Raw genomic sequence first — 27,426 nt, 5'->3', positions numbered from 1 at the left:
AAACCATAAAAAGACAGAGAAAACAAAGCAGTGTTTCCCCTACTGTTTTTTTCTCTGGCTTTTTATGCATTTATTTTGAAAGGGCAGCTGGAGAGAGACGGGGGCGCGGAGAGAAAGTGAGAGGGGGGATTGACACGCAGCAATGGGACAGTCGGAGGGTCGCTGCAGCGGCCGTGCTCTACCAAGACTCGTGACTCACCTCCAACCGTCAGCGCCGCGGTCATCGGAGCTGATTCTGGGAACATTTACACCGGGCCCAGCCCCGCCGTGTCATGTCTCGGTTCCACGGAGCGTTTCAGTGACGGCCTGACGCTGCTTCATTGTCGCTGCGCTATGAGCAGACGTGGCGGCGCGCGTTAATGTCACCATCGTATGAGTGTGTGCTGTGAATTAACGAGTGTGTGTGGAGAATGAAAACTAAAGTCCCCATCGTTGTGTAGCTGACGGTTCAGGGGCCGAGTGTCACACAACACCACTGACAGCGGTGTGTGTGTGTGTGTGTGTGTGCGCGCGCCCGCCATCAGGCTGATTTTAGAGGGGGGTGGGGGGGAGTGAGCGAGAGAGAGTGAGAGAGAGACGGTGCGCAGTGTTTGTATCAGATACAATACAAAGGCTCGCCTGACACCTATATTATAGGAAAACAGAGGACTGTATGTAAAAATCCGATGTTCAGCAGCAGGGAACGCCTCTATGGATCTTTTTTTCATAACTTCCATATCTTTTGTCATATTTCTTTTCCCTCAACCAAAACTTTCGCGACCCCCCTGCAGTACCTCCGCGGACCCCCTAGGGGTCGCGGACCCCCTGTTGAAGACCTCTGGTGTAGAGGATCAGATGAGTCCAGAGACAGTGATGATCTCTGTCAGGTCCAGAACACACAGGGAGGATGGTGGACTGGACTCTGAGAGAGACAGTGGAGCTGCTCTCAGGTCAGTTCAGGAGGTTCTGGACCGAAGTAGAGGGGTTCCCATCTGAGAAGAGAAGCAGAGGACAGAGGTGATGGATCAGTGATCGTCTCTCTCTGCTCTGATTGGCTGACTGTTGTCTCTCTCTGCTCTGATTGGCTGACTGTTGTTTCTCTCTCTGCTCCGATTGGCTGACTGTTGTCTTTCTCTGCTCTGATTGGCTGACTGTTGTTTCTCTCTCTGCTCTGATTGGCTGACTGTTGTTTCTCTCTCTGCTCCGATTGGCTGACTGTTGTCTCTCTCTGCTCTGATTGGCTGACTGTTGTCTCTCTGCTCTGATTGGCTGACTGTTGTCTCTCTCTGCTCTGATTGGCTGACTGTTGTCTCTCTCTGCTCTGATTGGCTGACTGTTGTCCCTGTTATTGTCTCTCACTGACTTTAGTCCAATAATGCTGAAAGCAGCACAGACTGACTCCGCCCCCCTACTGACCTCAGAGTCTCCAGTCTACAGTCTGGACTCTTCACTAGATCTTCCAGATCCTTCACGTCTGAAGACTTCAGGTTGTTGTCTCTCAGGTCCAGGTGTCTCAGGTGGGAGGGGTTGGACTTCAGAGCTGAGACCAAAGAAGAACAGCTGATCTCTGACAAACTGCAGTACTCCAATCTGAATAAAGAATAAAAGAAGAAGATAAATTAATTGATGATCAGAAAGAAGAGTTTTTTCTTCAACAGGTGAATTTCAGTGTCTTTGTCCAAACATGAGTTGTGAGGATCTTGTGCACATTGTTGTGATAGAGATGAAGTGAGTTGATGAGCTGATACTGGACATTTTCTCCAGAGTTTCTAGAAAACATGAGTCGTCTGACTGAGAGAAATACGAGTGTGTGTGAAGGTTGAACTGAAGTGAACAGACATTATTCATGACCACTGAGTGAAATGAGCTGAAACTGAAGAATCATTCTCACACAACAACAACTGCAAATATTCAACAACCACTATTTCAAATGTCATTAATCAATTCAATCAAAGTCAATGATTCAAGTTCTGAGTGAAGATCAATCAGGTTCAGTTGTGGATCAAAGATCTAAAATCTACAACAGTAACAGTCAGTGAACTGACCCCAGAGTCTCCAGTCTACAGTCTGGACTCTCCAGAAAACCACTCAGATCCTTCACTCCTGAATCCTGCAGGTCGTTGTAGCTCAGGTTCAGTTCTCTCAGGTGGGAGGGGTTGGACTTCAGAGCTGACACCAGAGAAGAACAGCTGATCTCTGACAAGCTGAAGCTGATCAATCTGAATAAAGAATAAAAGAAGAAGATAAATTCATTGATGATCAGAAAGAAGAGTTTTCTCTTCAACAGATGAATTTCAGTGTCTTTGTCCAAACATGAGTTGTGAGGATCTTGTGCACATTGTTGTGATAGAGATGAAGTGAGTTGATGAGCTGATACTGGACATTTTCTCCAGAGTTTCTAGAAAACATGAGTCGTCTGACTGAGAGAAATACGAGTGTGTGTGAAGGTTGAACTGAAGTGAACAGACATTATTCATGACCACTGAGTGAAATGAGCTGAAACTGAAGAATCATTCTCACACAACAACAACTGCAAATATTCAACAACCACTATTTCAAATGTCATTAATCAATTCAATCAAAGTCAATGATTCAAGTTCTGAGTGAAGATCAATCAGGTTCAGTTGTGGATCAAAGATCTAAGATCTACAACAGTAACAGTCAGTGAACTGACCTCAGAGTCTCCAGTCTACAGTCTGGACTCTCCAGAAAACCACTCAGATCCTTCACTCCTGAATCCTGCAGGTTGTTCTCTCTCAGGTCCAGTTCTCTCAGGTGGGAGGGGTTGGACTTCAGAGCTGAGACCAGAGAAGAACAGCTGATCTCTGACAAACTGCAGCTGCTCAAAGAATAAAAGAAGACGATAAATTCATTGATCAATAATCAGATGTGTCCTGATCAATAATCAACAGAGGGACTTTGTCCTTGTGTTCTTTTGTTCTTGATCATGTGGCCTTCTACACACATCATCCACATGTCAGCACAGATTCATCAGCTGCTGCTGACCTCAGCTCAGTCTGTCAATATACAATCAATATCTGATCAATACCTGTTGGACTAAACACTGACTACAACTCTCTGATTTAGAGATTCTGATTCTTTTAGACAGATTTATATTTGTACCATTTCATGTCACTAACTCTGTAAACCCAGTGTCAAGTGGTGTAACTTTGATTTTTGATAAAAATCTGAATAAAGAGGAAAATAAATCTGGACTCAAATGAGGAATTAATACAACTCTGTGTTTCTGGACTCATTTTACATCATTTGTCACAGATTATTTAGAAGAAGACTTTTTTGTTTTTAGGACATGTCCAGCTCAAGATGCATTAAAATCTAAATATAGAAACACAGAAAATAATCTATTTCTATTCAATGTTTTCAGAAGAAAGTATATTTTTATAAATTCACTTTAATCCACTGTAGGTGGATCAGATACAACAGTCAGTGAACTGACCTCAGAGTCTCCAGTCTACAGTCTGGACTCTCCAGAAAACCACTCAGACCCTTCACTCCTGAATCCTGCAGGTTGTTCTCTCTCAGGTCCAGTTCTCTCAGGTGGGAGGGGTTGGACTTCAGAGCTGAGACCAGAGAAGAACAGCTGATCTCTGACAAACTGCAGTTCCACAATCTGAATGAAGAATAAAATAAGATTAATTCATTGATAACTGATCAGACGATCAATAATCAATAGAGGACTTTGTCCTTGTGTTCTTGTGGATCTTCATCATGTGGCCTTCTATACACATCATCCACATGTCAGCACAGATTCATCAGCTGCTGCTGACCTCAGCTCAGTCTGTCAATATACAATCAATATCTGATCAATACCTGTTGGACTAAACACTGACTACAACTCTCTGATTTAGAGATTCTGATTCTTTTAGACAGATTTATATTTGTACCATTTCATGTCACTAACTTTGTATTTTTATTCTTCTCTGTTATTATTATTATTATCAATAACTTTATTGATCAACTCGTATCAAGGTTAAATCAATGATGAAACCCAGTGTCAAGTGGTGTAACTTTGATTTCTGATAAAAATCTGAATAAACAGGAAAATAAATCTGGACTCAAATGAGGAATTAATACAACTCTGTGTTTCTGGACTCATTTTACATCATTTGTCACAGATTATTTAGAAGAAGACTTTTTTGTTTTTAGGACATGTCCAGCTCAAGATGCATTAAAATCTAAACATAGAAGCACAGAAAATAATCTATTTCTATTTAATGTTTTCAGAAGATAGTATATTTTTACAAGTTCACTTTAATCCACTGTAGGTGGATCAGATACAACAGTCAGTGAACTGACCTCAGAGTCTCCAGTCTACAGTCTGGACTCTCCAGAAAACCACTCAGATCCTTCACTACTGAATCCTGCAGGTTGTTTCCAGTCAGGTCCAGGTGTCTCAGGTGTCTCAGGTGGGAGGGGTTGGACTTCAGAGCTGAGACCAGAGAAGAACAGCTGATCTCTGACAAACTGCAGAGCTTCAATCTGAATAAAGAATAAAAGCAGAGAGTTGAGGACAAAGCTCCTTGTTGACAGCGTTCAGTGTCTCATCATCTGTTCAGAGCTGAAGAAGCTTCAGAAAGAACAAGTTTAGAAAATCAAAGTCCAACAGCTGAAGCAACAGGAAGCAGGTTAAACAGTGACAGAGAGAAAACAGCTCATTAATATTCATGAGAAGCTGCTGCTGCTTCAACACAGACGCAGTGACTCCGCCTCTTCACCTGTCAGCTCCACCTGTGGCTCCATCCAGACAAACTCATGTTGTGCAGCCACATTTCTCAGAGACTCTGTCACTGAGCTCCTTCTCACTCCAACAGCTCATCTGCACTCACACAGTGTGCGTCATAGGGCGCATGTGCGTAGCGATACGCCGCTTCAATGGCCGACAAACACGGCTCCAGAGTTCAGGGCTGTTTGACAGCAACATCAAGTTGTGACAATCTTCAGAACGACGTGGTCAGCTTTTCTCCGTGGGCGTTTTGAAAGTGTGTGAAGCAGGTTGTTGGTGGCGAGCCCGTCCACAGCAGCTCATCACTCAGCTTCTGTGCTGCTGCTCTGCTCTGCTAACACACTGACTGTGTTCAACAGCTCACACAAGCCCACGTTCAAGAAGCTCAGCTGTCACTTTGAGCTGCTTCTGACTCCTGCCCTCAGCCAAGCACTGAGTCAACACTCTGAGCCTGAGCCGCCACATGAAGCAACAACCTTCAGCCCATCTTGGTGAGCCTCCAAACAAACCAGCTGAGCCTCTGCAGCTGCTTCATGTCAGCAGCAACAAGACCAACACTAGCAGCTCTGCTCTCACCTGTCTCACCTTGATTCTCAGCATTCACAGTCATTGACAGGAAGTGGCTGCAGTGTGTGCCGTGCTCTTCACTTCCTGCTTCACACTCCAGCCTCTCCCAGCCAGTTGAGCTACCAGGGAGCAGACTTTAGCTGCCAACAGCTCCCTACAGCCAGCCTCCACTGGAGCGCAGCTTTCCAGCCTCCTCTGCCTCTGCTGCCAGCTCTGTGGATCTCAGCTGCTTCCTCTCATGCTTCCTCCCATGGTTCTGTCAGCTCCACAACATCCACCAGCTGCTGTGTTTCTGACCACAACTCAACATCTGCTCTCAGATCAGTGCTGCACGTTGCTTCAACAACAAGTGTCTGAGTTGAAAACAACAGTTGTAGAAGCTGAGCTCGTTCTCTGCTGCTCTGAATCACAAACACTACGACTGCTCTCACCTTCTTCTCTCTGGACTCATCACAACTGTTTTCTCTCTTCAGCTTCTTGAGAAAAATCCTCACACACAAATCCTGACATGTATGAACCAATGAGAAGCTGAAGCTTCAAACAACTACAACAGCTCCAGTCAGTGAACTCACCTCAGACTCTCCAGTCTACAGTTTGGACTCTCCAGTCCAGCACACAGAAGCTTCACTGATGAATCTTCCAGGTAGTTCCAGCTCAGGTCCAGGTGTGTCAGGTGGGAGGGGCTGGACTTCAGAGCTGAGGCAACGACTTCACAGTGAAGCTCTGAGAGTCCACAACAATCAAGTCTGTGATTAGAGAAGAAACAAAATGTGTGAGAGTAAAATCAGACAATTTGTACTAAACACACACAACATGTCATCATGTGATCAACATGTATCATTTAACCCTGTGTGTGTGTGTGTGTGTGTGTGTGTGTGTGTGTGTGTGTGTGTGTGTGTGTGTGTGTGTGTGTGTGTGTGTGTATAGAACTAGTTGATGGTGTTATTGATCATGTCTGGACTCACTCAGCCTTCCTGCAGTTCCTCACAGCTGGGATCAGTCTCCGTCGTCCCTGATCTGATGTCTTGTACTTCTTCAGGTTAAACTCGTCCAGAACCTGCTCTGACATCTGCAGCATGTAGGCCAGAGCTGAACACTGGATCTCAGAGAGGAACTTTGATCTGTTCTCTGACTCCAGGAACTGTTGGATCTCCTGATGAACTGACTGGTCCTTCATCTCCGTCAGACAGTGGAAGATGTTGATGCTTCTGTCAGGAGAGATTTTATCTCTGTCCTCCCTGTAATAACTGTCAACACTGCCATCACTCTTCATCTCCTTGAGGTTTTTGATGGTTCTCTGGATGGTTTCTGGACTGTTGTCTGTCTGACCCAGCAGACCTCCTAACAGCCTCTGGTTGGACTCCAGAGAGAGGCCATGAAGGAAGCGAACAAACAGGTCCAGGTGACCGTTTCTACTGCGGAGGGATTTCTCCATGGCTCTCTGCAGGAAGTCATCCAGGGTTAGAGGACTGTTATTGATCTTTTGCTGACCTCCCACATTTAGTCTGTAAAAGGGATGCTTAGCTTTTATCTCTCTCTCTTTGTCGTCCTCTCTCAGGAACTTTTCCAGGACGTCTGAGTTCCTGTTGGTGAAACAGTGGAACATGTAGACTGCAGCCAGAAACTCCTGAACACTCAGGTGAACAAAGCAGTAGACTGTTTTCTGGAAGATCACACTCTCTCTTTTGAAGATCTCAGTGCAGAGTCCTGAGTTCACCAAGGCCTCTGTGACATCCAGACCACACTGCTCCAGGTCTTCTTGGTAGAACATGATGTTTCCTTTCTCCAGCTGTTCAAACGCCAGCCTCCCCAGCTTCAGAAGAACTTCCCTGTCGGCCTCCGTCAGCTCCTGTGGACTCGTCTCATGTCCTTCACCGTACTTGTTCTTCTTCCTCTTTGTCTGGACCAGCAGGAAGTGTGAGAACAGGTCCGTCGTGGTCTTGGGCAGCTCTCCTCTCTGGTCTGTGGTCAACATGTGCTCCAGAACTGTAGCACTGATCCAGCAGAAGACTGGGACTTGACACATGATGTGGAGGCTCCTGGACGTCTTGATGTGTGAGATGATTCTTCTGGACAGATCTTCATCACTGGACCTCCTCCTGAAGTACTCCTCCATCTGGGCGTCAGTGAAGCCTCGGACCTCTGTTACCCTGTCGACACATGTAGGAGGGATCTGATTGGCTGCTGCAGGTCTGGAGGTGATCCAGACCAGAGCCGAGGGAAGCAGATTCCCCTGGATGAGGTTTGTCAGCAGCACGTTGACTGATGACGTCTGTGTGACATCAGACACAACCTCCCTGTTGTTGAAGTCCAGTGATAGTCGGCTTTCATCCAGGCCGTCAAAGATGAAGAGAAGTTTACAGACAGCCAGCTGCTCTGCTGTCACCTTCTGTAATGTTGGATGGAAAACATGGAGCAGCCTGAGAAGACTCAACCGCTGATCTCTGATCAGGTTCAGCTCCCTGAACGAAAGCAGAACCAGCAGACTGACATCTTGGTTCTCCAAGCCCTCGGCCCAGTCCAGAGTGAACTTCTGCACCGAGAAGGTTTTTCCAACGCCAGCGACGCCATTGGTCAGAACCACTCTGATGGGTCTCTGTTGGACAGGTGAGACCGTAGAGACGTCCTCTCTCTGGACAGGTGAGACCGTAGAGACGTGTCTCTGTTGGACAGGTGAGACCGTAGAGACGTCCTCTCTCTGTTGGACAGGTGAGACCGTAGAGACGCCCTCTCTCTGTTGGACAGGTAAGTCTTTAAAGATGTCGTTGCACTTGATTGGAGTGTCATGGAGGGTCTTCTTCTTGGACGTTGTCTCCAGCTGTCTCACCTCATGTTGGGTATTAACCTCTTCACTCTGTCCCTCTGTGATGTAGAGCTCAGTGTAGATCCTGTTGAGGAGGGTTTCACTTCCTGTTCCCTCAGTTCCTTCAGTCACTCGTTCACATCTGCTCCTCAGACTGATCTTATGTTGATCTAAAACCTCCTGCAGACCACGATCTGCTGAGAGAGAAGAGACAGAGTCAGACTGAAGACAGAGAGTCTGACAATCTGATCAGATTATTTTCATCAGCTACAGAAAAACTACAGACAACAAAGAGAAGGTTTGAATCATCATCTTAAATGTCAGTGCTGTGTGATGGAACAATGACTCTGGAGAAAACAACAGGTCCTGGTTTCACTAATGACCACATCAGCAGACAGATGTTCAGTCTCACTTTGTCCACAGCTGCTCTGATTGGCTCCCTGCAGCTCACCTCTGGTTCTGGGTCTTTGTCCATGATCCTTCAGGACGTCAGAGACACCACTCCTCTTCTCTCTGTCCAGACTAAATGATATAAAACATGAAAACAAAAACACTTTGTACTCTGATAATTACATTAAATCAACACAGTTTAGTAGTAGTAGTAAACCTTTATTTTACCAGACAAGAATTGCTAAGAATACATTCTTATTAAGGCAATGGCCTGGTAGGAGGTGAAAGACCTCCTAAGGGCAAGGGAGAGGGGATTAACACTTATGTGTCTTTTCTTCAATGGAGAGGAGAAGAAGAACGAGGACTGAGGACAAACGTGGATGTTGCCTCACTGATCTGAGACCAGCTGGTGTCTGTAAAGTATTTGGAGTAGACTAAGTTACTATTACATTTACTCTACTTTAACCATGACTCATCATCTCAGAGCTGAGGAGCTTTTTCTCTTTTCTATAGTGTTTGTCTTTCACTGCAGGAGGAGGGGGTCACTTTAAACTGGTTGTGAACCTTCAAAGCCTGATAGATCTGGTTCCTGGTTTCTCTCTGTTTCCTTCACATGAGTCTAATGACTGAATCATCTTCAGCTCAGTTTACAGTAGAAACCGTCTCTTACCGTGACTCTGGAGGTCCAGGTCCAGGACCAGGTCTGGGTCTGATGTTTAGAGGTTTATCATTGGACTTGTCACTCTTTACAGACCAGCTAGTGGATCCAGGTCCAGGTCTGGGTCTGAAGTTTAGAGGTTGTCCATTGGACCGGTCACTCTTTACAGACCAGCTAGTGGATCCAGGTCCAGGTTTGAAGTTTAGAGGATGATCATTGGACTGGTCACTCTGTACAGAGCAGCTGGTGGGTCCAGGTCCAGGTTTGAAGTTTAGTGGATGTTCATTGGACCGGTCACTCCTCACAGACCAGCTGGTGGGTCCAGGTCCAGGTCTGGGTCTGAAGTTTAGAGGTTGTCCATTGGACCGGCCACTCTTTACAGACCAGCAGGAGGGTCCTGGAGACTCTGGTCCGTCCTCCTCTTCCTCCACATTAACACTCATCTTCAGGACTTCAGTCAGTCTGAGAGGGAAACCAGAAACACTGAACAACACTGACGTAGCTTCAGATTCAGCAGTTCAGGGGAAAGTTAAGGGGAAATTAAATTCAACAGCTGAGCTCTGATCCTGTTTATTTCACCTCTTAATGTGAAAACTGTTTATTTTGTGTTGAGTGTAAAACTTTAACACTTTTCCAGAGAAGACTTTGTCTCTGAATGCACTTGAAAATTAATTACTCTGCCCACTATGTGTTGCTATGTCTTGCTATGTGCTGTTGTTCTTAACAAAGGTTGACTGTTCTGTGTGTGTTTTATGTGTATATGGGACCTTGGATGTTTTTATGTGTTTTGGACCTCCTGTCTGAAAATCAATTTCAACAGGGACAATAAAGATAGGCTAACTTTGAACTTTGAACTTTGAAGATAACGAGTCTGAGTGAAACCTGTTTTGTGTCTTATTCTTTTGGTTTTTGATCAGAACCTGGTTTATGTGGATCAACTGTGTTTCAGACTCTTTATCTTCTCTGGGTCAGTGTTAAACTTTTATTTTGAAGGTCAAACACACAGTTTTCACATTAAGAGGTGAAATAAACAGAGGATTCAGAGCTCAGCTGTCTGACTTAAGTTCCCTTAACTTTCCCCTTAGCTGTCTGTTAACACACACAGAGAATACAGTGTGTTAACAGTTTTTATTTCTCATATCAGCGTTTTGTCCTAAAACTGTATATTTTTTAACCTGGTCCCAGTGTGGATAAATCTCTGAAAAAACTAAAGTTATCTTTAGTGAAACAATGACGTCATAGCCTCACCTGTCACCTCTCTAACCTGTAACCAGGGCAACACCGCTGGACGTAGAAACTACAACAACAACAACAATGGCGGACTAGTGTAAAACTACTCTGACTCTTCTTCCCTTCACACTTCACAGGGACTGAGACTTAACGGTGAATAATAATAATAATGTTGTTTTAACACTCACCTGCTGCAGCTCTTACTCCTTCTTCTTCTTCTTAAAATGGCGTCTGAACTAAATACTTTCACTTTCTCTCGCTCCTCCTCCTCACCTGTCTCATATCCACACCTCAGTCTGGGGCGGAGCCAGGCAGCCAGCTCACCTGAGGGAGTCACAGCACAGCAAGCCTCTACATTTAAAACCTTCCTAAACTAAACTAAAAATTCCCAACATAGACCAACCGTAGCCTACGTGCTACAGTTTGACAGAAAGAGAAACTTTATTGACACATTTATTTTCTATACAAACATGTCACAGGTAAAGCATTTCTCATCAGCTTTATTTTTTCTCTTTTTTTTTTTATTTGACCATGATGATTTTGAATGATTTCTGAATGTAAGTGATCTCATGTCTGCCTTTGTCAATTCTGGTTGACTGTTTGAAATAAAGTTGTTAATAATAATAATAATTTAAGAGCACATTTAACACACCCATGAACACCTCACTTGCTCTCACATTGTTAACTCCTTTAACACAGAACACTATAAGATTTTCTACCTTAAACTTACATCATGTAACCTAATCTTATCTGTGACTCTCCAAACACAAACTTGACAAACTTTATTTTTCCTTCGTGATCAGTCGACCTCAGAAAATGATCTTTAACATCAACGTGCTCACATCTCTGTCGACTCACAGCTTCTTTGCTAATGCTACCGTTCCTTGGTTATCTTCATAAACCATAGGTGGTGTGTAGCTGAGTCAGTATTTAGATTTAATATGTTTTTAACATAACATAACATATATTATCTATGTGAACTTCAGCTAAAACTAAAACCCACTCCACATATTATTCAGACCAGTGGTAAATATGTTAAACAGCTAAACTGTTGTTGCTGCAGCAGTTTGGCTCAGAGAACGATGGTTCCTGGTTCCAGCTGTTGTTGCAGGTGGGGCGTTAATTAGCGGTGCACCCCCCAAAACGCGCCAAAACGTCGCTGCTGCTGGAAGAGCCGAGACACACGGTGAAACTCTCTCCGTTATTTGTAGATAATATGCTCTTAAAGTCCTTACTTACCATGAATATCACACACACACTGAGTGATGAGGTGGCGGCCATGTTTAAAGTGTGTGTGACTGTGTGTTGTTTTTCTTTGTTCACGGTGAGACGAGGATTTAACGACCTCATCTCATTAGCATACATGTGTTTGTGTTGTGGCTTTGTTCTGTGTGTTTAAAGTTCATCTGCTGTGGATCCAACTGAAACTGCCACTATACGATCTCATGTCTACAGAAATATCTGATTGATTAGTGAACATTCAGTTTGAAACTGGAAACTACAGCTGCATCTCAATAAATCAGAATATCATGGAAAAGTCCATTTACAGTAGTTCAAGTCAAATAACCACAACCAAGTATTGAGTGCATATGGACTAACTTTTCACAAGGACAATATTTCTGTATTAAAATGCTTTTTTAAATTGGTCTTTTGTAATATTCTAATTTTGTTAGAGACTGAATTTTAGGTCTTTAGTTAGCCATAATCAATACAATTAAATAAATAGAGACATGCAATGTTTAATTCTGTGTGTAATAGATCTATATAATGTGTTAGCTTCACTTTCTGAATTGAATTACTGACATGAATAAACTTTTCTATGATGTTCTAATTTATTGAGATACACCTGTATATATCTTATTGATTAGTGAATATTCTGTTAGAACTGTTAAAAATGAATGTGATTAATGAGATGAAACATAAAAACTTAGTAGATGCAGCTAATGTGCTCCTACTGTTGTGTGCAGAATAAAATCCTGAGATGGTCTCCAACAACGTCCTGTTTCCTGTGAGGTGAGTGGTGCCAGTGGGTTGCAGTCTGCTACAGGTGAGTGTTGGTGTCTGTCAGCAGCTTCAGGTAGTTGCACCAGCTACATCACTCCTGTGTGCTGGCCTGGGCCTTGGATTTGTCACATCTGTAGACATTTTATTCTTCTTATGACTCATTTACACCAACACATTCATTATCTCCAAATAAAGTTCCAATCCAATGAACATACAGACACTATAAATCATATTACAGTGATATTTGTGCATAATCATCAACCTTATTTAACCAAGTTAACAAAGACCACATTCTTATCAGTGGCAACAGCCTGGTAATAAACTCTTCAGCTCATTAATTAACACTCCAGAACTTATGCATTAACTTTTCATAACTTAGGTTCAATTGTTAACAACAATTTCACAACAAAACAAGTCATGGACCCACAACTCACACACATCACACAAACTCCCACAGACAACACTGGAGACACAGCGTCACATTTTATCAACAAAAACAAACCTTTATTCATAGAGCACTTTTCATACAAAAGGAAGCAGTTTAAAGTGCTTTATGCAATAAAATAAACAGCAGTCAACATCCTCTGTCATTCAACATTCACAGTTACTCACACACACAAATGTACAACATGTAAACGTAGGCACATGCCCCACCACAATCCCTGCTCTAATTCTGCCCCCTAGTGTCCAAACAAGAGAACTCCTCCTACTGGAATCAGCTCGAGGTCAACAAACCATATCATACAGACATAAATATGATTTCCTCCATAAATATGATAAAATGCAGTTACATTAATACATTATGAGTTAAATGTAAATAATTTATCTCATCAAATGTGAACACACCTCACACCATAGGACAGGTTTGTCTCTGTCATTTGTAGCCCAGAGCAATTAAACAGTTATGCATTCAGTGGAACTCATCATTTTAACTCAAATGCACTTGACATGAATAGTTTCATATTTTACCTAAAAGCACTTTAAATGAACACACTCATTTAGAATTGATTCCCCACCCCTGGGCTTAGAGGTTCTGTGAGTGTTAAAGTTTGATTTCACAAAAACATGGGCATCACCAACCATCAACTGTCTGCACAAACATTTATAATAACAGCATGAGCACAGAAAAACAGCAACAGATCAAAGTAGGAGTTTGTTATGCGTTGTATGTAGCATAGTTAAGGTAAAAAAACAAATCTTGCATAGTTCCTCTTTAACCGTCTTCTCTGTCAGCGATACTGAAGGTTGTGAACAGCACCAACCCGCCCCAGCACCACGGCAACCGTCTCACCAACAGCTGCAGACACACAACATTTCCTGTGTCTCTCCCAACACATTCATTATCTCCAAATAAAGTTCAATCCAGTTAACATACAGACACTATCAACAAAAACAGACCTTTATTCATAAAGCACTTTTCATACAAAAGGAAGCAGCTCAAAGTGCTTTATGCAATAAAATAAACAGCAGTCACAGCCGCTCTCATTCAACATTCACACACACAAATGTACAACATGTAGGCACTCACACTTCTCTAAAGTTGAACTAAGAAGTTTCAGTAATTCCTTTGGGGTCTGAGACAACACTCACCTGAAAAACACAGGAAAGAAATAGTGACACAGAGAGACGAGGCTGCTTGAACTGAGTCTTCCATGGCGATGAGGAAAACCCATCCAGACATGCCCCACCACAATCCCTGCTCTAATTCTGCCCCCTAGTGTCCAAACAAGAGAACTCCATCACCTCTAGGTCAACAAACCATATCATACAGACATAAATATTCTTTCCTCCAAAAACATATGATGAAATGCAGTTATATTAATACATTATGAGTTAAATGTAAATAATTTATCTCCACAAATGTCCCACTCTGTCTTTATGAACCAGTTCTAGAGCTGCTTTGGCTCTAACATCCTGAACACACACTTCACACTGTGGGACAGGTTTGTCTCTGGTCATTTGTAGCCCACAGCAATTAAACAGTTATGCATTCACTTCAGTAGAGCTCGAAATTTAAATTCATGTTTAAAAATGCACTTGAAATAAATTGTTCCATATTTTACATAAAAGAACTTAAAACAAACACACACATTTAAAAATGATAAAGTCGGGGGGCGGTGCGTGGCGCAGTGGGTAGAGCGGCCGCCCCATGTAGAGGCTACAGTCCTCGCCGCAGGCGTCCCCGGTTCGAATCCTGCGTCGGGCAGACCTTTCCTGCGTGTCATTCCCCCTCTCTCTGCCTCCCCATTTCCTGTCTATCTCTACTGTCATCACTATCAAATAAAGCCAAAAAAAAAGCCAAAAAATATACTTAAAAAAAAAAAAAAAAAATGATAAAGTGGGTCAAATAGCAGAGTCAAGTGGAGCTGCACGGTAGCCAGTGAAATGCTTCATCCACTTCCTGAGTGAAGACCAGCTGGTCAGGTGAGGACAGGTGAGTTTTAATATGTAGTCAGCTGACTCATGTTTCCGTTAACCATGATGATAATTGTTGCCGTTGTAAACTGCGTCGGCCCATGCTAGTGCTAATACAATCCACTCGCTGTGATGCTAATTACTTCAAGTTAAATCCTATTGGGTTAGCCTAACAGTGTTAATGGCTTTGAAGCCGTGAGTGAGAATATCTTAGTAAATACTGCTGAGCAGCAGACATTTTCTGACTACATGCTGTGTAAAAGAAACTGTTATTCAATGTGTTCTGAAATACTTTGTGTAAAGTACTGCAGCTGGCTGTGGGTTAACACGTGTTCATATCAAATATTTACTGTTAATGCTGGTATTTCTGTAGCTAATAAAAGTTAAATGATGTTCTGAAGATTCGTCAGAGTTTAACCGTATATTTAAAGGTGCACCGGTAAGTTAATTTTTTGAGATCTCCCTTATGTATTTGACCTGCAATTGAAATGTAGTTAAAATGTCAAATCATTTTTTTTATAGGGTGCCATTTGTGTCCCCAGTATAAATTAAGCTGTATTTTCACTAAAGTTGGACAAATACTCATTCAATTTGCTTTTTTGTGTATTGTCAATTGTCCTCTCTTATAAATTCAAGGGTACAGGCTCCCAAATTCTATTTTTTAAATTTAATCTACTTTTGTTAAAAGGATGTTACGGAATTTTGCTATGTCCCCAGTGCGGTTCATTAAAATTCAATCTAGAGAATAGCTAATAAAAGTAGAAAAATTAAAAAAAATTTTTTTAGGATTTTATTGTCCTGGATAAACTATCTTTAATCATGTGCTGTTTTTTAATCAAAATATATTTTTTAAATGAAAAAATTAAGGTTTTATGTTCGTCCCCCGTGTCATTGTCCACTCTGTTAAGTTGTGTTTGTGCCCTTTTAAGAAAATTCCCTTATATATCAGTGACATAACTCTTCTGAGGAGACATCACACCAGTGGTGGGAAATTCAACTGTGGTCAACTTTTTATTTTTTTACCTCTTTAAAAATCAGATTTTGCAGTTTTATGAAGTAAGTTCAGTGTGGTTGATCATAACGTGTCCACTCTGTTAACGCTATATATCAAAGAAATTAATCAAATTGAACCATTTCAAAAGGGTTTTGTGTAAAATTATAGATTTCTTATCAAGTATCCAAAGTCATGTTAGCTATTAAGCTAGCAAAGCCAGGCTGAGGGCTAACTTTAGCTCAAAATGTCCACTCTGTTAGTGTCCACTCTGTTATCCTTATTCAAGTTAACTTAACAGAGTGGACATATACTGTATGTATTATTGACTGTGTTTCGTCCACTCTGTTATGATACTGTCCACTCTGTTAGACCTCTGTCCACTCTGTTATGTTATTTTTCCATCATAGTTTAATGAAATAAAAATATTTTAACTATGTATTTGTAGTGACATAATGATATGGAGGGGTTTGAATGTACAGGCTAGAATTTTTTTGTAATTTGCATCATAATTCACTTTTTTAAGGAAATTAACTGGAGGAATATGTTCCATGATCATAATACACACTTGTTTTTCCTAAATAAAAACTTATTTAAAATAACTTAATTGTAAAATAAACTATCTGACTAAAGTGAGGGGCATACACTTTCTTTAAAAATATTATTTCATAAGGAGTCATGCAGTAAAAACACATTAAAAATGGTATGTCTATGTCCTTAACAGAGTGGACACATCCTACGTCACGTGTTGTTAAAATATATAAATATAATATTATGTAGGTGCCTGAGCTCAACCAATATGTTTTTCAGTAAGTTAAATGTGTCCTTTTTTAAAGTAAACATTAAAATCTGGGTGAATCAAATATTTTTTTTCCACAAGTTATTATGTCCAAATGGCACCCTATAAAAAAAATGACCTTGTCTCAGGTCCCAGAGTGAATACTTTTCAAAATGCCACCCTGCTGAGATCGTGGAGCCGACCTAGAGTGATCCAGAGATTTGTGAAGATTTCAACAGTTTCCAGAGAGAGAAGATGTTCCAGTACTGGATGACGAGCCAAGCCCAGAGAGATACTGAACCACTGGCTTTCAGCAAGGAGACAGCAAACTAGGTAACACTTATGTATTCCTCCTCTTTGTCAAGAATGGTTTCACTTTACATTCATCATTTACTGTGTGTTGATAATGTAATACATTTTGTCTTAGGATTTTAAAGGTAGTGGAAAGCTCCCACTGCTCCTGTGAAACAGTATCCACCACAGACACAGGTAGGTGTACAACACAACTTTGTATTACAGCTCCGTTTACAAACATGTCGGCTTACTTGAAGTGAACAAACCCCTCTGTGTATGTTTGAAGCCATCTGACGTTGTCTGTGGGATGTAAACAGCCGAAACAGTGTAAGATCGGTCCGCTCCCAGTATACGCTGCCGTGGCGATATGGGGACTGCGTTTAATAAACCAGCGAGCTAACTAGCCAGCTAGCTATCAATACAGCTGCAGCTCCATGTTCTGTGTTTTCCTACCTGGACGTCACAGCCCCGCGCTTTCACCCGCGTCTCTGGGAAACATTTACACCACACCTTCATAACGGAACTATCATTTCTTATTCCCCCGTAAAGGTTGTTGTTGTTGCTGCTGCTGCTGCTAAATATGAATATTGCTATGTCTTGCCTGGACCCCCGTTCTTCTCGCACTGCGCCGCTTCTTCTCGCGAGACTTGGAAGGTTTGGCGAGTTCTGTGCAGCCGCTGCTCGGTCAGTCAGTTGGTCTCTGAAACGAGGTGAGGCCGGAGCGTGAACACACAAGGACCGCAGGTAGTGGAGCATAGATATATACATATACATATACTGTGTGTATATATATATAAATATATATATAGTGTAGTGGAGAGGAGTTGGACCGTCACCACACCGCTCCTCTCTAACTAACTAACTAACAAAAGGAAGCAGAGAACCTGACACCCCTCCATCCTGACCTACAACCTTTTCTTTTTTTCTTCCTTTGTTGCATATTTGTTACACTTAGGCTAAATAATCAAACAATTTTCAATAAAAAGGCCTATTGAGATATATTATACTAATTAAACATTCATGTGAACGACCCCACGGATTTATTTGTTGAACTATAGATAGAGATAGAGAATACTTTATTCATCCCTAGCAGGGAAATTCAAGTTAGTCCAGTAGCTCACACAATAATGACACAAAAAAGATGAACACAAAAAAAAAACGTTTTAACAAGTGTTATATAAAATGATTGCAGCAGGAACAAATTACCTGTTAATCTTTAAATTCTGCGGGTCAGGGAGATGAGCCTTTTACTGCGGCTGCTCCTCTGACCTGTGAGGGTTTTGTGTAGAGGGTGTTGGGGGTCACCCAGGATGATCTTCAACAACCACATTAATTTCACATGTGAAAAATTTTGCACATGGGGAACATGTTATTTGCACATGGGAAACATGTGGTTTTGGCAATTTTATGTGAATCATTTTTAACATTTTGTACACATGTGCTCTACATGTGAACTTATGTGTTACCATGTAGAGCAGTGTCAAACATGTCACCACATGTGGAAAATGGGTTCACATGGGAATTCACATAAAAATGGGCCAAAACCACATGTTTCCCATGTGCAAATAACATGTTTACCATGTGCAACATTTTTGACATGTTAAAGTTCATGTGGGTTTTCTGTAAGGGATTGATTAAACAACAAAACCAGACTGATGAACTCACAACAACCATGAGATTTGATTTGTTTTTTTAATTTATTACAATATGCCGTTAGCCAAGGTTGAAAATGATATTCACATGTAATAGATGGAGACCAGACCCGACTTTTAGACTCACATTAGAGCAAAAAAGACAATAATAAGATATAGTGAGACTTTGAATTTACATAGCCTAAGTGTGAAAGTGTAAAAAGCAAAGGTAAATATTTACTTACCTTACCTTATTAGTTTATTTAGTCGGGACAATGCATATTAATGGACAGTGAGTACCAGAATACCCACTGTAAATACACCGGATTTAGCACATGTGCTAAATTACATCCATAGTCCCCAAAACAATACAACAATTAACATAAAAAAGCCCATAAAGACAAAGGACCAGTAGATAACAGAATAAGTACATTTACATAGTTACAGGAGGGTTGGACACACAAGTAAAGTAAAGTAAAAGTAAGTGTAAAAGTGTAAAAAGCAAAGGTAATATCAAATATACATTGATTCATTAATCATAATACAAAAATAAATAGTGTTTACTTGTTGGGCAAAGGCTAAAACAACGTGGCGCCCTAAGCAGCTGGTAAATCTGTGTATTTCAGTGTCCCGTAAGGGACAAACAGTCAAACAGGTTAACTGCCTCACATTAGTATGTTAACTGTTGTCATAGCAACCTGATCTGAAACTCCATCATGTTAAAAAAAAAACACTGAATAATGTGGAAATGAGCTGCAGTTCTTCATCACACCACAAGATGGAGCTGATTAATCAGAATGAATGAAGAAGAAAACAGGAGGAGGAGGAGGAGGAAGAGGAGGAAGAGCAGAGAGTGTGTAGAGGATCAGATGAGTCCAGAGACAGTGATGATCTCTGTCAGGTCCAGAACACACAGGGAGGATGGTGGACTGGACTCTGAGAGAGACAGAGGAGCTGCTCTCAGGTCAGAACAGGGGCTTCAGGACCGAAGGAGGTTTCCAGCTGAGAAGAGAAGCAGAGGACAGAGGTGATGGATCAGTGATCGTCTCTCTCTGCTCTGATTGGCTGACAGTTGTCTCTCTGCTCTGATTGGCTGACTGTTGTCTCTCTCTCTGCTCTGATTGGCTGACTGTTGTCTCTCTGCTCTGATTGGCTGACTGTTGTCTCTCTTTCTGCTCTGATTGGCTGACTGTTGTCTCTCTCTCTGCTCTGACTGACTGTTGTCTCTCTCTGCTCTGATTGGCTGACTGTTGTCTCTCTCTCTGCTCTGATTGGCTGACTGTTGTCTCTCTGCACTGATTGGCTGACTGTTGCCTCTCTCTGCTCTGATTGGCTGACTGTTATCTCTCCATCTGCTCTGATTGGCTGACTGTTGTCTCTCCATCTGCTCTGATTGGCTGACTGTTGTCTCTCTCTGCACTGATTGGCTGACTGTTGTCTCTCTCTCTGCTCTGATTGACTGACTGTTGTCTCTCTCTGCTCTGATTGGCTGACTGTTGTCTCTCTCTGCTCTGATTGGCTGACTGTTGTCTCTCTGCTCTGATTGGCTGACTGTTGTCTCTCTCTCTGCTCTGATTGGCTGACTGTTGTCTCTCTCTCTGCTCTGATTGGCTGACTGTTGTCTCTGTTATTGTCTCACACTGACTTTAGTCCAATAGTGCTGAAAGCAGCTCAGACTGACTCCGCCCCCCTACTGACCTCACAGTCTCCAGTCTACAGTCTGGACTCTTCACTAGATCATCCAGATCCTTCACGTCTGAAGACTTCAGGTTGTTCTGTCTCAGGTCCAGTTCTCTCAGGTGGGAGGGGTTGGACTTCAGAGCTGAGACCAGAGAAGAACAGCTGATCTCTGACAAACTGCAGCTCCTCAATCTGAATAAAGAATAAAAGAAGAAGATTAATTCATTGATGATCAGAAAGAAGAGTTTTTTCTTCAACAGGTGAATTTCAGTGTCATTGTCCAAACATGAGTTGTGAGGATCTCGTGCACATTGTTGTGATAGAGATGAAGTGAGTTGATGAGCTGATACTGGACATTTTCTCCAGAGTTTCTAGAAAACATGAGTCGTCTGACTGAGAGAAATACGAGTGTGTGTGAAGGTTGAACTGAAGTGAACAGACATTATTCATGACCACTGAGTGAAATGAGCTGAAACTGAAGAATCATTCTCACACAACAACAACTGCAAATATTCTAGCTTTGACATTCATTTATCCATCTCTGTACAATCGAATGAAGAAACATACAAAGCCACCAGCCTTGCTTCGACACAGTGATGCGCTGATCATCACGATCTGTTTGCTATTGTCTGGAGACATTCATCCGTGCCCCGGCCCGCTCCACGCTGGACCGGAGATTGAGGCCAGCGTCTCGGCGGATGCAACACGCAATAATGCTGTCTCACAGGTACGCTCTGGAGAAACGTTACTATTTAATCATGGTCAACAAACTAACCTTCCTCATCGCCCCCGTTTGTTTCGCGCTGCTGGGGGTGTGCTGCCTGCCCGGATCGGAGGAGCTGGCGTGGAGGTCGCGGTGGCCGGGCCGGTGGAGGCTTCCATGACTGGGATTGACGGGGCGCGACATGCCGCTGGGGGTCTATCGGCGCCGGGGGAGAGCTTGGCTGCCGGAATGGAGGCCGGGAGTGTCACGGCGTTGTCGGCGGGTCCATGCGTCGCGGCTGATTCGGAGAGCGGGGGGGATGGTGCGCTGGCTGAACTGCGGAGTTTCCCAACCATTGTCGACTTTGGTTCAAGTAATCCACGTACAGTTATCTCGCACAATGTAAACAGTAAACTGGTAAATCCGGCGCACTCAAAGAACAGGAAGTGGGATGTCTTTCAGACTGTCAATCACTCAAAAATTGTTTGGGATCCTAAAGCTAAGCCAAAGGGTCTTTTGGGGGGGCATTTGAACATAAGAAGTATTAAATCTAAAAGTGACCAAGTGCACCATCTTTTATTGGATTCTAATTTGGACTTCCTCTGTTTATCTGAGACTTGGTTGCACAAAAACACTCCATCTGCAGCATTAAAAGTCCCTGGTTTTAACTTTTACAGGAGAGATAGAGTGGGCTCAAAGGGGGGAGGAGTTATGATTTATGTGAAAGACAGAATCCAGTGTAATGAAATCCATTGGTCAAACTGTGAGGAATTGGAATGTATTGGTCTAAACATAATTTTGTCACCACAGATGTCCTTTACTCTTATTGTAATTTACCGGCCTCCCTCTTCAAATATTAGTTTCTATGAGAAATTTGAGAAATTATTAAAAGAATGTAATTTCAACAAAGAAGTAATTATTATGGGAGATTTTAACATCAACTGGGGGGAAAAATCCTCTAGAAAGAACCTCAAACAGATAACTGATAAATTTGATCTCATGCAACTGATTAATGGGCCCACAAGAATAACTAATTCCACTAGCACTCAAATTGATTTAATATTTAGTAACAGACCTGAGAGAATTTTAAAATCCTATAATATGGTAACTGGTCTCTCTGACCACAATTTGACACTGGTAGCCAGAAAACTAAGCAATAAGCGGTTTAGCCCTAGGGCCAAGGAATATGAATATTTTGGAATCCCCAAAAACAAACAGGAGAACTTTAAAAGTGCTGTTCAACAGATTGAGTGGGATGATCTACTGTTGGGCATAGACCATGAAGAAGATACTCAAATATTCTCAAATAAACTAGAGAGCATTATTAAAGATTTTAACTGCAAATTTAGGTGCAAAAATAACAAAAACACTGTCCCTTGGATAAATGCAGATATTTTAAAACTAATGAAAGAACGGGATTCTGTTCTAAAAACCGCAATAAAAAACTAAGTTGAGTCATGACAGACAACACTTTGCTAGTTTAAGGAACAAAGTGGTAAAGAAACTAAGAAAAGCGAAGGCAGATTTTTTCTTGACCATAATAGAAAAGGCAAGAGGTAACTCTAAAATGATCTGGAACCAGCTAAAAAAATTAACAGGTCATCAAAACAAAGAGAGGAAACAGCTCGAACTCAAAATAAATGGAATACTCACAAACGATCCTGTAGAAGTAGCAGAAGCTTTTAACCACCACTTTATTGATTCTGTGGCCACTATTGCACAGTGTTTTTCACCTGAGTACACTAATGTTTGTCCAGTTAATACAATGGAACCTGCTTTCAGCATAAGAAATGTCACTGAATCAGAGGTTGCCAGAATGATTCGATCTCTGAATCCATCTAGAGCAAAAGATATATTTGGTATGGATGCAGTTATGCTCAAAGAGCTCAGTACAACACTAACTAATCCTATCACCAAAATTATTAACCTCTCGATTTCTCAGGGATTGTTTCCGAGTGTTTGGAAGTCAGCTGTTGTTGTCCCAATATTTAAATGTGGAGATCCTGTTTCAACCTGCAATTACAGACCGATCAGTATTCTACCTACAGTGTCAAAGGTTGCAGAGAAAGTAGTAGCTGAACAAATCACCTGCCATCTTAACAATAGCTCCTTTACTCTGCACCCAATGCAATTCGGCTTCAGAGCTAACTATTCAACTGAAACTGCCAACTGTTTTTTAATAGAAAAAATCAAATCTCTGTTGGATAAAGGTGGTGTAGTTGGAGCCGTGTTCCTTGACTTCAAGAAGGCATTTGATACTGTTAATCATAGAATTCTCATGTCAAAATTGGCCAGTTTTAATTTCTGTTCAGATACACTTATGTGGATAGAATCATATTTGTCAAATCGATCTCAGTCTGTTCAGGTACAGAATCATAAATCAGCTACCCTTCGTCTGTCCACAGGAGTCCCACAAGGATCCATATTGGGCCCTTTGCTATTTACACTATATATCAATGACTTACCATATGTATGTCCTGACACCAACATCCAAATGTATGCCGATGACACGGTAATTTATGTACATGGTAGCAGCATGACACAGGTTGCTGATAAACTCACAAACTCTATGACTCATGTAACAGCGTGGTTAAAGCAATGCTGTTTGCAGCTGAATGTGTCTAAAACAGTATGTATGTTTTTTACCAAGAAGAACAGTCCTAGTGTCGAGCCGGATATCTTTGTTTCAGGGGAGAGGTTACAGGTCGTATCTGAATACAAGTATCTTGGTGTTTTGGTTGACTCTAAACTTTCTTTCAAGGCTCAGGTGAAAAAGGTCTGTAACCGGGTCAAATTCAATCTCTCAAACTTTAGGTTCATTCGAGATTATATGTCAACAGAGGCGGCTAAGATGTATATGCATTCCATGGTTTTTTCCCATATCATCTACTGTTTAAATACCTGGTCACAGGCTAGTAACACTTCTCTAAAACCAATAGAATCTTTGTATAAACGAACAGTTAAAATCCTTGACAAGAAACCGGTACATTCTCATCATTGTCCAATATTAAGAAAATATAATCTGTTGAGTTGGGACAATTTGATTAAATATGTAAATGCCTGTCTTATGCACAAGATTATATATGGTTCCACCACGCCTCCGCTTAGACAGTTCGTCAACATAAGAACAACTGCATATGGGTTCACAAGAGGTGCAGCAAGAGGAGACTGTATTATTCCATTTAGGAAAAGTTCGTTTAGTCAGTCTGCATTCTCTGTTAGAGCTGCATTAGAGTGGAATTCCATCCCAGCTACTATTAGAGACCTGAATACTTACAATCTATTCAGAGCTCATTTGAAGAGATGGTTGATTGGTGCTCAGATCTGTCAGCACTAGTTTTTTTTTTTTTTTTTTTACACCTTCCTTCCTCTCTCCGGTCCGTCTGTGCTGAACCTGTAGCCATCTTGTTGTTGTCTGTCTGCCTGTGTCGGCATGCATGTCTTTTTGTGGTGTCGTTATATTGTGTATGCATGCAGTTTGTGCCTGTGCTTCTGCTTTGCATGCTGTGGTGTGATGTGTCTTTGCTGCATGTGTTGGGGATGTATTGAATTATGTTTTCTGATTGATGTTATATATGTTCTTTTGTCATGTCATGTTGTATGTTCTTTTGTCAAGTTGTTAATTGCTGTGCATGTTTGTAGATTGCCTTGGCTAATAACTTTGTAATTTTAATCATATTCATATTCTGTTTTTAGGGTGACTTTTTAACATCCGTCTGGGGACTACAGATGAAAAATAGCCTCTTGGCTAATTCTGGCGCATTTACAGTGATGTTATTAATGTGCACTGTCCCTGTTTTCAAATAAACTTATAAACTTATAAACTAAACAACAACCACTATTTCAAATGTCAGTAATCAATTCAATCAAAGTCAATGATTCAAGTTCTGAGTGAAGATCAATCTGGTTCAGTTGTGGATCCAGGAGGACTACAGTCGGAAACTAACCGTCGGCTAACATTGGCACCTTTACATTTTATTATGTTCATTAATGTGCATTGTCCTCCTTAAATATATAAATAAATAAACAAAGATCTAAAATCTACAACAGTAACAGTCAGTGAACTGACCTCAGAGTCTCCAGTCTACAGTCTGGACTCTCCAGAAAACCACTCAGATCCTTCACTCCTGAATCCTGCAGGTTGTTTCTGCTCAGGTCCAGTTCTCTCAGGTGGGAGGGGTTGGACTTCAGAGCTGAGACCAGAGAAGAACAGCTGATCTCTGACAAACTGCAGCCCTGCAATCTGAATAAAGAATAAAAGAAGAAGGTAAATTCATTGATTACTGATCAATAATCAGATGAGTCCTGATCAATAATCAATAGAGGGACTTTGTCCTTGTGTTCTTGTGGATCTTCATCATGTGGCCTTCTACACACATCATCCACATGTCAGCACAGATTCATCAGCTGCTGCTGACCTCAGCTCAGTCTGTCAATATACAACCAATATCTGATCAATACCTGTTGGACTAAACACTGACTACAACTCTCTGGTTTAGAGATTCTGATTCTTTTAGACAGATTTATATTTGTACCATTTCATACAAATACAAAGTTAGTTGTCTAACTTTGTATTTTTATTCTTCTCTCTTATTATTACTATTATTATCATCATCAATAATTTTATTGATCAACTGGTATCAGGGTTAAATCAATAAACTAACAGCACAGGGGTCAATGACGTGATGAAACCCAGTGTCAAGTGGTGTAACTTTGATTTTTGATAAAAATCTGAATAAAGAGGAAAATAAATCTGGACTCAAATGAGGAATTAATACAACTCTGTGTTTCTGGACTCATTTTACATCATTTGTCACAGATTATTTAGAAGAAGAGTTTTTTGTTTTTAGGACATGTCCTGCTCAAGATGCATTAAAATATAAATATAGAAACACAGAAAATAATCTATTTCTATTTAATGTTTTCAGAAGAAAATATATTTTTATAAATTCACTTTAATCAGATTACAGATACAACAGTCAGTGAACTGACCTCAGAGTCTCCAGTCTACAGTCTGGACTCTCCAGAAAACTACTCAGATCCTTCACGTCTGAATCCTGCAGCTTGTTGAGGCTCAGGTTCAGTTCTCTCAGGTGGGAGGGGTTGGACTTCAGAGCTGAGACCAGAGAAGAACAGCTGATCTCTGACAAACTGCAGCTCCACAATCTGAATAAAGAATAAAAGCAGTGAGTTGAGGACAAAGCTCCTTGTTGACAGCGTTCAGTGTCTCATCATCTGTTCAGAGCTGAAGAAGCTTCAGAAAGAACAAGTTTAGAAAATCAAAGTCCAACAGCTGAAGCAACAGGAAGCAGGTTAAACAGTGACAGAGAGAAAACAGCTCATTAATATTCATGAGAAGCTGCTGCTGCTTCAACACAGACGCAGTGACTCCGCCTCTTCACCTGTCAGCTCCACCTGTGGCTCCATCCATACAAACTCATGTTGTGCAGCCACATTTCTCAGAGACTCTGTCACTGAGCTCCTTCTCACTCCAACAGCTCATCTGCACTCATACAGTGTGCGTCATAGTGCGCGTGTGCGTAGCGATACGCCGCTTCAATGGCCGACAAACACGGCTCCAGAGTTCAGGGCTGTTTGACAGCAACATCAAGTTGTGACAATCTTCAGAACGACGTGGTCAGCTTTTCTCCGTGGGCGTTTTGAAAGTGTGTGAAGCAGGTTGTTAGTGGCGAGCCCGTCCACAGCAGCTCATCACTCAGCTTCTGTGCTGCTGCTCTGCTCTGCTAACACACTGACTGTGTTCAACAGCTCACACAAGCCCACGTTCAAGAAGCTCAGCTGTCACTTTGAGCTGCTTCTGACTCCTGCCCTCAGCCAAGCACTGAGTCAACACTCTGAGCCTGAGCCGCCACATGAAGCAACAACCTTCAGCCCATCTTGGTGAGCCTCCAAACAAACCAGCTGAGCCTCTGCAGCTGCTTCATGTCAGCAGCAACAGGACCAACACTAGCAGCTCTGCTCTCACCTGTCTCACCTTGATTCTCAGCAGGGAGCAGACTTTAGCTGCCAACAGCTCCCTACAGCCAGCCTCCACTGGAGCGCAGCTTTCCAGCCTCCTCTGCCTCTGCTGCCAGCTCTGTGGATCTCAGCTGCTTCCTCTCATGCTTCCTCCCATGGTTCTGTCAGCTCCACAACATCCACCAGTTGCGGTGTTTCTGACCACAACTCAACATCTGCTCTCAGATCAGTGCTGCACGTTGCTTCAACAACAAGTGTCTGAGTTGAAAACAACAGTTGTAGAAGCTGAGCTCGTTCTCTGCTGCTCTGAATCACAAACACTACGACTGCTCTCACCTTCTTCTCTCTGGACTCATCTCAACTGTTTTCTCTCTTCAGCTTCTTGATAAAAATCCTCACACACAAATCCTGACATGTATGAACCAATGAGAAGCTGAAGCTTCAAACAACTACAACAGCTCCAGTCAGTGAACTCACCTCAGAGTCTCAAGTCTACAGTTTGGACTCTCCAGTCCAGCACACAGACGCTTCACTGATGAATCATCCAGGTTGTTCTGACTCAGGTCCAGGTGTGTCAGGT

At 42.0% G+C, this 27,426-nt stretch overlaps 2 protein-coding genes across 2 annotated transcripts in view; both read right to left on the bottom strand.

Annotated features, from left to right (window-relative positions):
* The window catches only part of LOC146982330 (uncharacterized), a 420,172-nt gene that overhangs the window by 122,558 nt on the left and 270,188 nt on the right, over positions 1-27,426 (bottom strand). Inside the window, exons 11-12 of the mRNA XM_085785572.1 lie at positions 25,860-26,033; positions 3,437-3,610 (exon numbers count right to left, since the gene is read on the bottom strand). Coding sequence (XP_085641698.1) covers positions 3,437-3,610; positions 25,860-26,033 — 348 coding nt within the window. The remainder of the gene's footprint in view (positions 1-3,436; positions 3,611-25,859; positions 26,034-27,426) is intronic.
* Positions 931-2,363, bottom strand: LOC146982338 (ribonuclease inhibitor-like). The gene is made up of 4 exons (XM_085785508.1): positions 2,317-2,363; positions 2,025-2,198; positions 1,379-1,569; positions 931-971 (listed from the first exon to the last, which is right to left on the bottom strand). Exons 1-4 carry the CDS (start codon positions 2,361-2,363, stop codon positions 931-933), a joined length of 453 nt encoding a protein of 150 aa, XP_085641634.1.

Source organism: Trachurus japonicus, chromosome 8, assembly GCF_045865225.1.
Source record: "Trachurus japonicus isolate A0001 chromosome 8, Traja_1.0".
Lineage (NCBI taxonomy): Eukaryota > Metazoa > Chordata > Actinopteri > Carangiformes > Carangidae > Trachurus > Trachurus japonicus.
The sequence above is the reverse complement of the archived record's forward strand: the minus strand, read 5'-3'. Positions and strand labels throughout refer to the sequence as shown.

Excerpts from the sequence above, each read along its gene's own strand:
- LOC146982338 (XM_085785508.1), bottom strand. The coding sequence starts at position 2,363 with ATGTCCAGTATCAGCTCATCAACTCACTTCATCTCTATCACAACAAT. Across the intron at positions 2,199-2,316 it reads TTCATCTCTATCACAACAAT|ATTGATCAGCTTCAGCTTGT; the intron begins GTGCACAAGATC and ends TTCTTTATTCAG. Across the intron at positions 1,570-2,024 it reads TGTAGACTGGAGACTCTGGG|ATTGGAGTACTGCAGTTTGT; the intron begins GTCAGTTCACTG and ends TTCTTTATTCAG.